This window comes from Carassius auratus, chromosome 35 (genome assembly GCF_003368295.1).
Source record: "Carassius auratus strain Wakin chromosome 35, ASM336829v1, whole genome shotgun sequence".
Lineage (NCBI taxonomy): Eukaryota > Metazoa > Chordata > Actinopteri > Cypriniformes > Cyprinidae > Carassius > Carassius auratus.
Window position 1 is genome coordinate 16,258,574 of NC_039277.1, and position 18,013 is coordinate 16,276,586.

Here is an 18,013-nt window from a genome sequence, read left to right on the forward strand (position 1 = left end):
GCAGTAGCTCTGCTACTGAATTTATTTCAAAATGGCAATCCATATACAGCTATAAACAGCTGTCCCTTTATCTTGGCTGAGTTTTCAACGTTGTTACGGAAAAGGATGAAGCTGATTGGTTAGTTCTTGTCACATGACTCGCGGTGCGCTTGCGGCATTCTGAAAAGTTGAGATATTTTTTGAACTCGATGTGTTGCAGACGCGCCTGTAAAAAATGGGCGCATCCATTATGAGCGCGCATGCCGCGCGCCTACATTGGAAATAACGAACTTGCGCGTGCAAAAGACGCGATATGTGAACGCCCCTTATGCTGCTTTCATCGTCTTCAGAATCAGTGAGCGCTTGTTCATAAACATCCGGCTTGTCGAAGAAGTACTTCAAAACATTTTCTGTGTAACGGCCACGGTTCAGCTCGTCTGCGATTTAATCTTTGCTGCATCCATCTTCATTGAATTTTGATATCAGCTAGAGCTGACCAGAGCGCTGCATAATAAGTAGCCATGCTTCCCTTGGAGGGTGGGGGCAATAAAAAAAAAAGAAACAAAAGCCAGCTTATCCAGTATGGAAATACACACAGACAATGACACGCCCCTACTGTGTGCTAGAATATCCGAAAAACAAGCCAATTTCAGCCTCAAAATGTACGCTTTTAAATATACAAATACTGCTCAAACACGGAGAGGCTTCTTCGTGATCTCAACTTACAGATTGTGCAAAAAAAAATAAAAAAAAAACAAATTTTGCAAAAAAACAAAAAACAAAGCTGCTTTCTCATTTTGCTCGAGAGTTGTGCTGCCGACTTGTGTCACTGGTTTCCGTGACAGGTCACATTTAGATTCTCAGACTTGTATTGTATAATACAAACAAAGCATGCTTGTGTTTATTACTACAAAATCATGTTTACTAGGACTTATGAGTGGGCAATATTAGTGATTGCTAATGTTATAATATAGTTGCTCCTGATATCAACAAACTAATAATTTTTTTTTTTTCGTGACTAGGTTACCTTGAAGACTTTTCCCTCTGAGAGTACTGTACCAACATCAGAAGCTCCTCAACTACATTTTGCTGATACACAAATATGGTAAAATAAGCTCCATGATTACTGATGATGGGGTTGTTGTTTTTTTCTTGAATCCTTGGAAAGAAGCACCAAACACCTTGGACATACCAGATATGGTTTACATGTTTCAACAGTTGAACATGATCTGTTTTCAGGTAAGGCACAAAGATGTGTGACTCTTCAAGTCTCTTGTGTTTAGATCAGTGTGCTCAATAATGTGTCTTTGACCTTCACTGTGTAAATTTTGATTTATATTTTGTTGTTAATAAAATACAAATAATCAAAACCCCCATTATTTTAGTCTCTTCGCATTCTTTCTTACCCGCCTCACAGTCACACTAGCCGTGTTTCCACTATCGAGCTAGGACCGGGCGTGCTAGTGCGTGCCAGGGCCAGTCGCGTTTCCACTGTCACTTCCGGGGCTTGATCGTGCCTCGCCGGGGCTTCCTCGGGGCCAACGGCCAGGTTTTTTCGGCCCGACTAAATCCTTGGGCCAAAGCGGGCCAGTTGGGGCTAGAGGAGGGGTTATGAACAAAGGCGGAGTTTCTCTGTGTCTAGAGAGCGTAAGCGTGGATCATTTCAGAAAGATAACAGCTTTAACACCAGCATTAAAGACGTTTTAAAATAAGTTGAGCTCAAAACTCACTCTTAGTTAGCAGCAAGTGTTTGAAATAACTTGATCCGATGTGGATTATAATCATTAAACAAGGCAGAAATATTTATAAGCGATGTAAAAGACTATGCACGCTAAACATTAACGTTACTATAGTAAACATCCTAAATATGACCGCTTTTTATAAATCAGACGTCAGCTTCTTATTCTCTATTATAATTGTGTATTTATTAAGTAACATTTTATCTGTCGTCTCGTTTCGTGAGTTTAGCTCCACGTTGCATATCATCAAAATATAATAATTATTTTTGTTTGGGAGATTTGATAAAAATAGTGAGTCTGCGCTGAGGATCATTTCAGAAAGATAACAGCTTTAACACCAGCATTAAACGCTTTTTTAAACAAGTCGAGCTCAAAACTCTTTCATTCAGCAGCGATTGTTTGAAATAACTTGATCCAATGTGGATTATAATCACTAAACAAGGCAGAAATATTTATAAGCGATGAAAAATATATGCACGCTAAACTTGTTACCATAGTAAACATGGTAAAATATGACCGCTTGAAGAAATCAGACATCAGCTCCTTATTCTCTATCACAGTCGTGTATTTATTAAGTAACTTAATATTATCTGTCACAAGCCTCGTCTCGAAAGTTTAGCTCACGTTGCCCATCATAAAAGAATATAGCCTAATAATGTTTTTTTGTTCGGGAGCTTTTATAAAAATAGAGATATTATCATTCATTCTAAATATGACGGCTATACTGTGGCTAATAAACAGAAACAGACTTGACTGAATAAGCTGGCTATTTTCATGAGCGTTAAAAATAAATAAATAAAATAGAAATAAGTGTATTTATGTGTGAATAATTTTGAGTCCTAATAAATTAAAACAATATGATCAATGTATCACTTATTCTATAGTTAAAACATGGATGCTTTTGAATTTGAATATATAACAAAGCATGCAAACAAACGGCCGCTTTTATCATCTTCGTTTTGTGATCGCGCATGTTCCAGTGACTTATTTCTTAGTTTTCTGATAACTTCTCTTTGATGGTGAAATTTTGAGGTTGCATGACGTTGTTCTGAGAGGCGTGTAAAGGGCGTGTTTTAGTGACGTGCAGCGGTGCTTCAAGATCCACTGTGGAAACCCTGAGCTATTCTGGCCTCGTGCTACTGGCCCGGGGCTATGAGCCCCGCCCGGCCCGCTTTAAGCCCTGGCTCGCACTGGCCCGACAGTGGAAATGCGGCTACTGATGGGCCATTTGGGCTAGGGGCGTTTGTCTCTCAAGTGTGAAACCCTAAATATTCATGGACATTGTAACTCCTTCGCATAAGACCTTTCTGACACAAAACTGATCATTTTACATCAAAAACTCCAGTCTACCACATCCAGTTCTCAAAAGTGTGACAAGTCTGGACAAATATTATTTGTGATTTATGGCTTCATTTCAGTGACAGTTTTTTTTTTCACTAACGCATTGACGTTTTCTCAAAACACAAACATGTTCATTTCATATTGCTTACATATTATTTTAGAACAGTTTGTGCAGTTTCTTTTAAGATTATGAAAGCAGCACAAATGTCAAGGCATATCAAAACTTGTCCAGGGCCCCAAAACTCAGACCCCAGAGTGTTAAGATTCTTGGTGTATGATGAAATGGGGAAAAAATGTTTCCCATTGAATAAATTAGGCCAACACCTACCAAGAACATCTTAGCAACCACCCAGTTCTTAGTTAAAGTTTTAAAGACTTAAATTGAATCTTATCTACAAATTATGTAAAAATTTGATCAGTTCAAACTGGAAAGAGCTCCTTTATGCTGATAAGAGTTGGGTAAATGAGCCACAGGCAGCTTTCCATGGAAGTGAAGAGGGAACATTTAATCGCAGGAGCACCTCTGCCTTTACACCCACTATGTCTAACAAGGGAATGCTAATGGAGAGGAATTTGCATCCACGCTTTGCATTTACTGTCGTCCACTCACCCTAGTGGTAATTTAGTCCTCATCGAGCTGCCGTGCTCGACTGTTGTAAAGTCACTACAAAGGAAGTCACTTGTTTTAAATGCTGATTTTGTGGGTTTCCTTCAAAATTGAGACACATGCAAGCTGTCTACTTAAGCCTCAGTGATCCCAAGGCAAAATTATGCTACTTTCTGAGACCTCTTGTTTAGAAAGCTGTTCCAAAATACATTGTGCAACTAAGCGGATGAACTCAATGCAAATGTATATTTTACATTCAAGTAGTAAGAGTATCAACTGGCTTGTTTAGAGAAATGAGACATTTTTTTTTTTTTTTTTTTTTTTTTTTTTGCTGCTTGTGAGGAACAAATCAAATCAGTTGGTAAGTCCCAAGTCACTTAGAAAAAAAGAATCTATTTAGAAGTCAGCAGAAAAAGCTCTAAGCTCTTCTGTGTCTAAGCAGGTGTTCTCCTACAGACAAGTTTAAGGTTGCTTTTACACTAGGTTCGCTTGCCTGGTCTGAACCAGAGTTCGATTGCTCCCCCTGCCCCCGCTGGACTGTGTTCATATGATGTTATTTGGGTCCAAACCCAGTTCATTTGCATCATCAAGCCAGCAGCTGTTTACCCCGTTGCTTCGTAATGGTGCAGGAGAAGGCGGTAAATGCATAACATTGGTCTTTGCACTTTTATATATTTACGTTTTTGAATGGTTCGTTTTGTTTACAAAGCTTCGGTACATAACGGCACTTGCGTCTGTTTTATGAATGTACTGCAAATGTTCTAAAGAACACTGAAGGCGAACAGAAATAAGACATACAGCTCTGTTTGCAGCACGTCAGTCACAGGAAAGTGAGTGAAACACAAACACATTTTTATCAAATAATACGTCATTAATAGTGGTTCACTTCCGCGATTTGGTACGATTGCGTTCACATCAGCAGCGAACTGTACTGGAGTTCACATGAACCGTACCGCAGACCGCCCTTTTTAAGCGGACTCTGATACGGTTCGCGGGTGCACACCTGAGTTCAGAAGACAGCGCTCGCATCATCCAAATGAACCGAACTCTGACGTCAATCGAACCCAGTGCTAGTGTGAAAGCACCCTAACAATTTTCCTCTGACAAGCAAGATGATCAGGTTTTATTTGGAAACCGGAACACACAGATTATGGGCCAAAACTAAAAGTGCTGACACAATGTTCAGAGGTCTTTATAATGTCCAGCAGTAAATCGTTTTTGGTTTGTTTTTTTCATCTGGTGAAATAAAAGCTGTGGACACAGAGCAGTCCTGACACAATAATTTAGCTATTAAGGTTTGTTTTTGGATGCTGACCTCAATGGGAAAATTATCTTAAGATTTCATTAGTCAAGGATTTAAAAGCTGTCTTGTAAAATAAGATGTTTTATAGTCTGATCAGATTTAGTTAAGATTGGACTGTAAAACTCAGTCATGACTCCACAGAGTTTCAATGGCGGATGAACACTAACATTCAAAGGTTTAAAGTTGCTAAGAAGTCTCTTCTGTTCATTTGATAACAAAATATTATTTGATAAAAATACAGTAAGAACAATTATATTGTGAAATATTACAATCTAAAACAGCTTCTTTCTACTTGAATATATTTTAAAATCATTTATTTTTGTCATGATGAAGCAGAATTTTCAGCATCATTCCTCCAGTCTTCAGTGCCCCATGATCCTTCAGAAATCATTCTAATATTTGCTAATTCTTAAACTTTATTAAGTGTGATGTTTCGGTCCGCTGAGCTTCATCAGGAAAATGTAAGCTGTTTGTTTGATTTTGTTCTCATGCACCGATTATCATTTCAGGTGATTAATCTGAGTCAGGAGTTTATGTTGATTGAGCTTATTATCAATGTCAAAAATGTTTTTTGTGGAAACCATTTTTTCCCGGTTCTTGTAGCATTTATTTAAAAAAATATACATTTTGTATAACATTTTAAATGAATTTCCTGTCACTTTAGGTAAAGTAACTAGCATCACAGCTACTACACAGAAAACCATAGCATCTTTAATGCAATGCCCTGTTATTTAGTTCAGTGTGACAGTGACTGTACCGGACAGCCTGAAGCGAGTGAAGTTTGTTCATCTTCATTTAAGTGACTTGTGAACATTGACCTTGATTTCAATGTGCAGTTGGCACTGCCTGTTATGTAAGAGAATTGTTTTGGTTGTCCTCACAGTCATTTGTATGATTATGAGGATATTTAAATACCGTTAAGCACTCTCTAGTGTTAATGCTCTGTTGATCTAGATGGCTACTAGAGAGTTTGCTGTTCCTACCTATTTACATTTTACTAATGTTCAGTGTAACTGATGAGGAACGCCAGTGAAACCAAAGCAAACATCTTGTGAAAGTCAAACACCAGCCAACAAGGCATGCAGGTTTTTTTATATCAATCCAGCTCATGAGATCTTCCTGTTCTTTCTCTTTCATCAGAATGTGGAGTTACCCGACTCCTTCTCTCCTGAGCTCAAGTCCCTCTTGGAAGGACTCTTACAGCGAGACGTCGCCAAAAGATTGGGGTGTCTGGGACAAGGGTAATTCAGATGTCCTCCATCTTGAAGATTAGACATCTAGACTTCTGTAATACTTGGACATTTTATCATGAAAAAAAAGTTTAATGTCCAAATGAAGTGAATGTCTGAAAGCACTTAGATTTATAAAAGACAGAAGGTCATGCTGGGAATTATTTGCAGCTCGTTCTGAATTGCTGACACCTGCTGGTCAGAAATGGTGATGGTTGATACAGCCTATTTTACCTGCATACATACAGTATTCTAATGCAAAGCAATATATAGCTATATCTATATAGCAAATCTCAACAGATTTTTATTTTGTTGCAAAATATAACCATATTAACGCCCAGCTCTTTAACTAGAGTTTTATATGTCCAGATTTATCGGCATACATACAATATACTCATTTAAAGTGATATATACGATCTAGCAAATATCAACTGTGTGATTTTATTTTGTTACAACACATAAACTATCTTAATTCCCAGCTCTAATCTGCTAAAACAACTATAAGGCATTGAAATATTGAGTTATCAGAAACATTGAGGTCATGATTTTCTGTAAAGCTGCTGTGGAACAATGTGTAGAGTGAAAAGCACTTTACAAGTGTGTTTGACTTCAGTGTGATCTCTTGTACACAATGTAGGGCATCAGAGGTAAAGGAGCATTTGTTCTTCAAGGGAATCGATTGGCAGCAGGTGTATCTTCAGAAGGTGAGACCTTTAACGTTGTTTTTGGTATCAGCCCTAATAAGAAGCTCTGTTCAAGTCCTCATGTTGTACATTGATTAAATTAAAGGTTTTGTGTAATTGCGATTTATAACTGATCTGATTTAGAGTCCGGATGATTGACTAGTCATCCAACAATTGATTAGCAAGCCTCATAAATCAGTTTTAGTGGTGCTGCTTTAAAAGGAATGAATTTAGATGAACATTATCGCAGAGTGTTTTAGAGTGCTGACAGTGGCTGTTAGCATACTAAAATCCTCTCTAGGAAGTTGTGACTCTAATTTCATCCCTTTTACAGCACCATTAGAACTGCCATCAAAGCATGAAGCCAAGCCTTCGACGATACATTTTCATAAGACAATTACTGTGTAACCTCAAATCACTTTCTGTGAGCAGTGTTCCCGTTAGTGTGCACAATCTGTTGATCTCTGTGTTCTGAGGACTATCATAGTTTTCTGAAATAAAAGGTCATAGTCACTGAGCCTGTGGAGTGCAACAGTCAGGTTCTGCAAATAAATGCTCCATTCATTTTATCAATGGGGAAATTTATTTTTAGTTAAAACCTATAAACCTATGAAGACAGACCTACCATCAGTTCAGAGGATGAAACCGTCCAATCACATTTTTTAAATATATTTCTAAAATATTTGAAAAACTACATTACCCATTTTGCTATACTGAAATTCTCACCAAACAGAAAGTGGCAAATTGCGCCAAACGAGCTTGTAGGAACACCCATGAAGCACCACGAATGACGTAATTGAGTCAGACTCACTATGCTGTTCAAATACTTAAATATATACATACATATATAAATGTGTATATGTATTTGTGCGTGTATGTGCATTTTTAGAAATAAATTTAAAATAGATTTTCTAGATATATAGTTAATTAGATGATAAAGTCACTGTTGCACTCTGTTGAATGGCTGTTTTAAACATCGATATATGACCAAAAAACACATCTGATTGGTTCTTGATGTACATGAGCTTAAATTCTGAATATTTAAATTTGAAAATATTGTGCTTTCCACATCTCTCCCATAATTTTTAGTTTTTTAAGAATTTGTGATATTTTCTGCAAATTCTGTTTGGTTGCAGTACTCCCCACCTCTCATTCCCCCCAGAGGAGAAGTCAACGCTGCAGATGCCTTTGACATCGGCTCTTTCGATGAGGAGGACACCAAGGGAATTAAGGTAAAACCAGTAACTCTGGGATCAAACTTTTCACTTATTCCACTTGGTGCTCAAGGCTCATGTCTTTGCTTCAGCTTAGTGACCATCAAAGTGGACTTCCAGGTTTTTAAGTGGAGCCAAAATTGTGTCCTGCACTGAGAGAACCGTATAAAATCTAAGAGCACTTCAGCTTGTTTCATGCTTTGAAATCTGGAGGAATTTTTCCACTATGCTGTGAGCATTTTAAATGACTCCCTTGTAGCCAGAATTTGACTTCAGTCTAAAGGCTTCAGGTCTTGAAGTTGCAACTTATTCTCTCCAAGACTGTTTATTTAGACGTGAAGAGTAATTGTCATCTTTGTGTCTCTCTCTCAGCTGCTTGACAGTGATCAGGAGCTCTATAAGAACTTTCCGCTGGTGATCTCCGAGCGCTGGCAGCAGGAGGTGGCCGAGACAGTGTATGATGCCGTCAACAGTGACACAGATAAGAACGAGGCGCGCAAGCGAGCTAAAAACAAGCAGCAGGGCCATGAAGAGGGTGAGACACAGCACCTTAGTTCTGTTGTTACATTTATTTAGTTCCCTCTCAAATTCTCTTGAATGTATTATGGCTTATTATTCATGTTATATTTTATAACATAATTTCTTCCTGTGATAGCATCATTACTCCAGTCTTCGGTGTCTCATGATACTTCAGAAATCATTCTGATATGCTAATTTATTTCAGGATTCTTAGAATAGAAAATTAAAAAGAACAGTATTTATTAAAATATATATATATATTTTGTATTATTATAAATGTCTTTACTGTTACTTTTAATCAATTTAGAATTAATTTGAAATTATTTAAACACTTTCTTACCCCAAACTTTGAATGGTAGTGTAAATGTATTTTGTTTTATAATTTTGTATACTTTATCATTTTATATTTGTATTTATATATACATTTATTTATATCTAATATCTGAAATATATTGCTTTGTGAAATTTGTCCACTTATAAACTAACATATATGTATTGCAGCGCTTCCTGTGCAGTATATGGATATTTATAAGATTATATTTCTTGGAGAAATCTTTTCATGTACACTGTTTGTGAATAGTGAGAGGTGTCATGGCAATGTACACAGAACAGCTGGTTGCAAAATGCTATTTGTAAACATCCTGTTTGCTCTTATTCAGACTCTCATTTTCTGACTTCTGAGAACTGTAGTGGGTTGCTTGGGAGTGTCCTGTTTTTTGAACTTCCAGAGGGTCATGAACCTAAAGAACGGCCCTCCAGGCGTCACATCATCTGCGGCACTCGGCCATTTACCCAGGTTTTAAGCCAGTCCAAAAGATAATGTTTTCTGGTGGAAATTCCAGTTTGCGATAAATCATAAGCCGTCTACAGAATTGACAAGCACTAATTTCACAAAGTGGTGCAGAGAGAAGAAAATGGCCTCTGCTGTGGTGGTGCTACATTCTCTAGCATGAATTAAAGGCCCAGACTGACATCAGCTAATCAACTTTCATGGGTCCGGCATCAGTCCCATCAGCAGCCTTGGGGAGAGGCTTGAACCCTACGTACTTGTCATGCAGTGCTGGTGCCACATGCTTCCCTCAAGGGAAAGACACAGCACCCATCACATGACTGACTGTGTGATGGTCAGAAATAGATCTGAAAGAGTCTGTGTAATTTAGCAAACACTGAGTTAATCGTGTGCGTCACAACCCCAAGATACAAGCACAGGAGTCGTGAGCAGGAATTTGAGTGGGTTAAACCTCAATGGGAGTTAAAAAGGAATAGATGACCCAAAAATTGCCATTTATTCACTCTCTTGTCTTTCCAAATGTGAAATTCTTCACAAATAATGTAATAAATATGAATTAGAATGTACCAAAAATACCCAAATTTAGGTCAATGGATGTTGAGCATCCAACATTTGAGCATTTTTGTGATTGCGAATGTCTGTGTGGGGTTTGTGCAGACTATGCGCTGGGGAAGGACTGTATCATGCACGGCTACATGCTAAAGCTAGGAAACCCCTTCCTGACACAGTGGCAGCGGCGGTATTTCTACCTGTTCCCCAACCGTGTGGAGTGGAGAGGCGAAGGAGAGTCTCGGGTAAGGGTTTTTGTGTATTTTGTTTACTGTTAGCATCCTTATAAAGGGTTAAAAGACCATTTTTGAGAGAACATGCCTGTGTGTCCCTACGCTGTAGGAACATTGGACTAAAACATTAAAAAAACGTAAATTCAAGGTGAGTCTGGTGCATTTTATCTGATTCCCCCTCTTCATTAAGTTTCATTGTCCATTGCAGAACAGGAATTGTCAAGATTCTGATAAATATTCTAAGGCGATGGAGAGGAGGGAACACATTTCTTTAGAAATTAGCATACGCCTTAAGTCTTAATCCATCCTGCTCTGAAATTCCCATAGTGATGCAGGTTCACCTGCAGCCTGAAACATTGAGACAGCCACTTCTCCTTTAATATCCTTGCTTCTTTCCACCGCTAAACCAAACCTCAGTCTTTTCCCATCCAGTGGAAGTGATTGCGTTTGCGTTCAGATCTTTCTAATGCAGAAATAGGTCACTGCAGGTTCCCTGGGGCCAGAGAGTTTCTGCCCTGATCTGTAACTAAGATAAAGAAGCACAGATTTCACCAGTTTCCTGCATTTTTAACTCCCAGAGTTCCTGAATCTTCGATCTGAAGGGTAAATGCACTTCCTGTGGAACATGTTGGAGAGGAGATGCATAGAAAGGGCAGAGACGGAGACCACTTACAAATCAGATCGCAAGAAGTGATGCTTAAACTCCACTACATTGCTGTTGTTCTGTGTTCTCAAATTTGGAGAGCCAGTCTGGCATTAACTCTTTCATTAATTCATTATTTAGTTATTTTACAGTCCTATGTCTAAGTTGTCGCACAGACGCTTACTTTAAATCAAGGTCGTTAGAAACCAGTCTGAATGTGGAGCGTGTCATTTAGAGGACAGAAGTGAAATGACTTCCATTATCCTTCAGTTTGATGGGAATCAAGTATCTGCGATCAGACGGTTACACGAGATGCTCTGTCTGCAGCCCGTTGCACCTCCACTGACTCAATGAGTACAAGAACAGCTTGTCATCTGTGTCTTTGCTCTCTTGTAGCCCCAGACAACCTCTAGAATTTCTGCCTCAATGTAAGTGACACCGTTAGATGTGTATACCTCAAGCATTGGGTAAAATCCCAGCCGTCCAGAGCTAGCAGGTAGCATGGCGTATTCCTCACGAGCACAGTAGGATAGTCTGTGAGAAGACTCTTACAGGGACGCACTAATTAGTCTTTCCTCCCCCAGCAAAACCTGTTGACCATGGAGCAGATCGTGACCGTGGAGGAGACGCAGATCAAGGACAAAAAGTGCATCCTGCTGAGGATCAAAGGAGGGAAACAGTTTGTCCTACAGTGCGAGGTAGGGCACCTTCATGTTGTGGGTTTCTCTCGTCCCCTTTTGCTCTTGTATTATCTTGCTTCACTTTTAGTGTACCCAGTTCTCTTTTTAAAGCTCTGCTGAGTTGTCTTATTAAAAATTAATAAGTAACTAAATGATTAAAATTATCACAAAAACAAGGCAGGAAAAGTGAAGCTCTGCCTTTATTGACTTCTTATATATCATCATATAAAATGAATTGCGATTAAATTATATAATTAATAGGGCCGGGACTCGATTAAAAAATTAATCTAATTAATTAGAGGCTTTGTAATTAATTAATCGAAATTAATCACATTTTAATCGCATATAAATATTTGACCTCAGAACAGTGAGAAGTAATTTTTTTTCACATGGATTTATAGTATACCATTGAATAATGACTGAATAGATAAGCTTAAGCAACAAAATATTTTTTATTTTTGTTCAACCAAGTCTAGCAGACCAGTGCAATTTTTGCCACGAAGTGTAGCAATAGCATATTTAGAAACAATTTAGAAATAGTACATTTCAGAAATTCAGGAAGCTTATAGGTGCTGGAACCTTCTGTAAAGTGTTTTTTAAGTAAAACACAATACTGTCAATTACATTCAGAACATTGGAAACCCTGACTATTAGAAAACATCTCTCTGTTGCTTCAGAGGCCATAACATACTAAGTCCATCTCTCAATAACCTTGGCCAAAACAATAAAGAGTTCAACATAAACTGTTGCACCAACAAAATAATACACAGTTCAACATAAAGTGTAAAGTCCACGCTAGCTGCTATATGTTTTGCGTTGAGGTGATACTTGAGGCTCGATGTGTGCTGCGGTGATATGCGAACGCTAGTTGGTGCTTCAGTATAATCGGTCCCGCCGAAACTAATCCAGTGAGAAACGTTCCGCGGTGCAAAAATAAGTTATTAAAAATGCGGGATTTTTTTCTGTAATTAATTAATCTTAGTTAACGCTTAATTTTTTGTGTAATTAATTCATCTCAATTAACGCGTTAAAGTCCCGGCCCTAATAATTAATAATAGTAATATACAATTAATAATACTTTTTCCAAGTGTATGATACTGTTATTTTACGACTAAAGTAAACTTTAGTTTCAATGACAGAAATAAGTCCGTAATAAAAATATTTTTCACAATATATTCCTTTGATACTGCCCAAAATTCATTTCTCTCTTCTACTTTTGCTCTTGTGTTACTTTTTTAGAAAAAGTAAAGCACTGCCTACTTGGCCTCTTATTATGATAATTAAATTTAATTAACTACTGTAGATAATTTAAGAAAAGATGGATTGTGCAGAAAAAGTGATGAGGGCTTCTGTTTGTGCTGCTATGAACTTCTGTTCTAGGAAATGTTCTTTATCTTTTTGATTCTGTGTTCTGTGGGAAATATTTCCCATCTGTGCAGGAGCAGCATCAGAAGTGTGTGTCCAAGCATTTGCAGACTTTAGTGAACATTGATCCGAAATTAAACCTCATGAGGAGCTGATTTGAAGCACTTTTTTTTTGCAGCTCATACAAATATCTTTCACATTAAAGGATTAGTTCACTTCCAGTATAAAAATGTCCTGATAATTTACTCCCCCTCAACCAAGATGTTCATGTGTTTCTTTCTTCAGTCTCAAAGAAATTAAGGTTTTTGAGGAAAATATTGCAGGAATTTTCTCAATATAATGGTCTTAAATGGTGATCTCAAAAGGCTCTACGTGACCCCAGCCGAGGAATAAGTGTGAAAAAAAATGAATGAAAAAATGAATGAAATTATATACTATTTAACCACAAATGCTCGTCTTGCACTAGCTCCGGGATGTGCTCAAATCCTGTCTGAAAGGTCATGCACAGTTAGCATCTTTTTACTCTGGTTCAAAAAGGTGGGCTAGGGCAAAAAACTCCTCCAACTCCTTTTCTCCTCCAACTTGACATCGTTTTACCCTTTTTTTTCTGTAAAGGGCATTTGACTTTCTTTGCACATTCTCTTTGTAGACTTTGAGTCAGTACTTCTGCATATGTCATGTGTGACCTTTCCAACGTGACCACATAATGCATGAAGTGGAGCTATTTATTTTTAAAAAATTTTAAAGACTGGTTGTTTCATTAGATAAGACCCTTATTCCCTTTGAAGCTGCACTGAAACAGCAGTTTGGACCTTGGCCACCATTGAAGTCCATTATATGAAGGATAATCCTGGAATGTTTTGCTCAAAAACCTTAATTCCTTTGTGACTGAAGAAAGACACAAATATCTTGACATGGGGGTGAGTAAATTATCAGGAAATAATCATTTAAGTGCACAAGCCTCCATCTTAATTGATTCCAATCCAGTTTGACATCCAGACATAAAAGCATAACAAAATATAGGTGCAAAATACATTGAACATTTTTTCAATACTTTCTGAATTAAAACATAGTTTTAATTAAACTTGACTGCCTTTCAGAATGCAGTTTATAGATCCTTGTTCACAAAAGAACATTAAAAATCCTTTGCATCCAGACTGCCTAAAAACGCTGTTTAGGTAGCTCTCTAGGGTTTTATCTATTTAAAAAGTTTTTGATAAGTTAAAAAAAATCATAAAGCAGTTGAGAATGAATTGCTAATGTTATTTTTCTTCTCACAGAGCGACCCAGAGTTTGTACAGTGGAAGAAGGAGCTCACCGAAGCATTCACCGAGGCCCAGAGGCTGCTGCGTCGTGCCCCCAAAGTCATTGGCAAGGGGCGAACTAATGTGCTGGAACTGTCCAAACCTCCACTCATGCACCGCAACAGCAACGGCCTGTGACCCGCCCCTTCCTGCCACCCTTGTCCACCATTCCTCTCCATCCTCTTCATCTACACAAACTTGCACATGCTCTCACACTCTCTCTCTCTCTCTCTCCCAGCAAAACGCTTGTCCAGCAACATTAGGCTTCCCAGCTGGCACAGTGAGCCGTCACATGGTCCTTCTTGGAAGGTTCTGCTGGACTGTGCCCTGCTGTTCCTTAACTGTTTGTTAATCAAATGCACACACGTACACAGTTCCTTGCAACTTGACATGCTGGGGTGGGCGTCACTCCAGAATAATGTTAAAGAACAATCAGTGATACCAGTGCTGCATCTGGGACCCGGTTTTAACCAGTGGTGCAGGCTGGGATACTGCACCTTTTTTGTGAGCATGTCATTCCTTCTGTGATTCCCACATTCTCCTTGCATACGCTGGCATGCTCGTATATAGGCAAAGATAGCCCTCTGCTATAAGGGTCCCAAACAAAGTCCACTTGGAGCTTCTTTACAGGTGGCTTTCTGCTAGAGCCGGACTGTATCCGTACCTCTGCTAGAGGGAAACCAGAGCCATGTGGCCTGAGAGATCTAATTAGTTAGATACAATGTCAAAAGACAATGGCTTGAACAATATCACTCCCATTCTCTTTTATGTCCTTTGTGGGAACACCAAGGCCACCTCACTGATTGTGCCATTCATGATGCATATGTGTTGTACTGCTTTGTCAACATTGCGTATGCATCGTTTCATGCTAAATGGACTCTGATTTGTGGATTGTTCTGGCTTCCGACCCTTGTCCTGTATTTGTGAAGTACAGAAGTCTTCGACACTTCCTTAATACTCGCCAACGGATTCAATGAACTGCAACGGCGAGTGTTGCGTGCATCCAAGTTCTGAGAGCTCAGAGGATGTACAGTGTAAAACGGGAGCGTTTTTCTTTCTTTTTTTTTTTTTTTTTTTTTTTTTGCTCAGCCCTTGTAAACACCAAATTTGGTTGAGTTCCTCACATGCATTAAATGTGTGTACTAATGCGTGTACATGATGCAAAAAGTAGGTGTTGTTGCTTTAAAGGAAATGCCCCAATATTTTCACCAGGAAGAATTTTTTCTTTCACCTTGAATGTATTTTTGTTTCTCTTTTGTCTTTTTTTTTTTGTTGTTGTTGTTAATTTGTTCGTGGTTGGAGTGTTTTACGCTGCTTGACACAGTGGGAAGGAACGTGGCAGGACCTTTACTAAGACACGAACCCAACCCCTCCCCCTGAATCCACCGAAGTGCAAAAAGTGCCAATGAAATAAACATTCGACTCGAGACACCTGAGAATTCCTCGAGTCCAGACCTGCATCTCCCCCAGAACAGATCCCGAGAACAGTTGGAAACTGAACACAGAATAAAAACTGAACTGCAGACCTCCAGTCATGTACAAGGAGGCCAATGGATGGTTGACGATGCATGGTTAGAGGGACCACTTGAGATAAAAAAAAAAACAGCAGCAGCATCCCTGGAGTCTTTTATCGGACTGTATATATGAATCCTTTCTCTGTGCATCTACAGTATAATCTTCTAGACAATGTTTGCATATATGGCGAATCTCTGTCTCTGCCTGTCTGTGTTTGTCCCTATGTCTCAGCTTGGGGGCGGGCGGGGTGGGCGGTGTTCACATCTGTCAATCAGTCAGCAGCCATGTGCAAACCTCAGGCTGAGAAAACTGTGTACGCCTCTTTTAGGACCATTGGTGTGAAAGAGTGAAGAGTTGGATGGCTTATCTCATAATGAGGTGCGAGGAGGTCTTCTGTCTGTCTCTTGTGTGTTTCGTTATGCCGGCACTTCTGAGGGTGAGACGTGCAATGCAGCATTATTACCATTATCCATCCATTCACAGGCAGATAGACTGTTATTCAGTTAGACGGTGGGACGCTCGCACTCACAGGTGTTTGGAAAAGTGTGCTGCTTGGATCGCGAAAGGAGAGACAACTTAACACCATTTGTTGTAAGGCTTGATTTGAATATAGTTTAAATTTTTATATTGTTTTGGATATGATGCAAATGCAGATTTCTATAGATTACATATTTTTTGGAGTATGTTATGTGCATTTATTTTGTTCCTTTTTTTTTTTTTTTTTTTTTTTGGATGGAAAAACAAGCACAGCTCAACAGGCGTGAGGTGATTTTAAAGAAGTATTTTCTTCATGTGTATTCAGGTTCTTTTTTTCCATGCAGTAATTTTCTTTTTCTGTGACTCCCGGCTGTGCATTCCAGGTGATTTGCATGCGGAGCTCTGCTGAAATCGCAGGGTTTTGGGAGTCGGATCAGTTTTTGTAGCCTTGAAGTGTCGGGGAGGTGCCATCCTGAGGATGTTTTTAGTGCCCTTCAAGAGTTTTATTTTGAAACCAAAATGGCTTGTTTTGAAATATATATTACTGCACTTTTTCCATCACGCTTCACAAGCTGACGAAATAAAATGTGCCAAATGACTGTAGGAGAATGTCCTTTGAACCAATGAAAAGCTCACGCGATGCTCGCCGGCTATTTCTGAGACTAAAAATTGGTACGTTTTAATGGGCGAGCAGCAGTGAGTTTGAGAAAGGGTACAGAAATGTGATTAAATTCAGGAGACGTGGAACAAGTGGGCCATGGGGCAATGATCCTACATCATTGACGATATGCCTCCAAGCTACTGACTGGCGACAGCCGGTACCGTTTCTTGAAAATGCTAGCCTGTTTTTCAAAAAAGGGTGGCACCTCCGCCAGTCCTAAGTATCCATGTTTTATTCAGGGTTTTTTTTTTATTTTATTTTATTTTTCAGTAGCTTTTCAGTCACTTCGTCAGTGTTTGCTTCATTCAGTTGCTTGTGTGTCTGTTCCGTAGCGGTGAATTTTGTGTGTGGGTGAACGCAGGTTTCAAAATGGAAGAGGACAATAAATAGGAAGGAAAAAAAACTAACAAAAATCTAAGTATATATGTGTATAAGAAATGAAAACAAATGAGCTTAGGTTTATTTAAAAGACTTTACGATGTAGACACAAAAAAAATTGACTCGGGAAGGGATCGGGTTCGATGTGAGTTCAACTATTTGTGGTGAAGAATCAGCTCAGATCTTGCACATAAGAACTTTAGATATTGTACTTACGAGTTACAGATTATTTTTGTTCGTTTAATACAGAACTCTCTTGCTCTTTCATATTTATTGTCTGGTCGGGGAGCTAGTCCCTCTGTGCGTTGGTTTACCTAGGGCACGGAGCTGTCGAGTATCTGGGTTTACAGTCAACCGAAACTCTCTTTTTCATGTGTCACAAATAAGCGCAAACGCAAATACTACTGTCTGGGGTTATTACCATTGAGGTTATGATGATGCTGATGATGATTATAATAATTATTGATAATATTATTCAATGAATGATAATTGTTATTAAAATTATTTTTTGTTTTCATTTTTCAGAACAGCTAGGAACGTGTCTTGGACTGCTCATAAAAACAGTTCAGAAATAAAAGCCCCTTTTTCGTGTTGCTGTGTCTGTTGTCTCCATGCTTTTAAAGCTGCTTCATTTCAGGATTTATCCTGTTTATATCAGAACGAGGACACTCGTTCGATTTATACAAACTCTTTAGTGTGAGATTTATAAACTTAAACCTCCATTAGCCAACTTTCAGGGCATGTCAAAGCCATTTGAAGGGACTGCGGCCAAGTCTCCTCAATGGAGCTCAGTGTGATTGAGCA

The 18,013-nt window shown here is 38.7% G+C and overlaps 1 protein-coding gene across 1 annotated transcript in view; it reads left to right on the top strand.

Moving 5' to 3' along the window:
• LOC113054629 (beta-adrenergic receptor kinase 2) overlaps positions 1-17,802 on the top strand; it is a 57,313-nt gene extending 39,511 nt beyond the window's left edge. Inside the window, exons 15-21 of the mRNA XM_026220294.1 lie at positions 6,110-6,210; positions 6,836-6,902; positions 8,018-8,113; positions 8,468-8,630; positions 10,062-10,198; positions 11,414-11,527; positions 14,155-17,802. Coding sequence (XP_026076079.1) covers positions 6,110-6,210; positions 6,836-6,902; positions 8,018-8,113; positions 8,468-8,630; positions 10,062-10,198; positions 11,414-11,527; positions 14,155-14,316 — 840 coding nt within the window. The 3' untranslated portion in view covers positions 14,317-17,802. The remainder of the gene's footprint in view (positions 1-6,109; positions 6,211-6,835; positions 6,903-8,017; positions 8,114-8,467; positions 8,631-10,061; positions 10,199-11,413; positions 11,528-14,154) is intronic.
• The last annotated feature ends 211 nt before the right edge of the window (positions 17,803-18,013 follow it).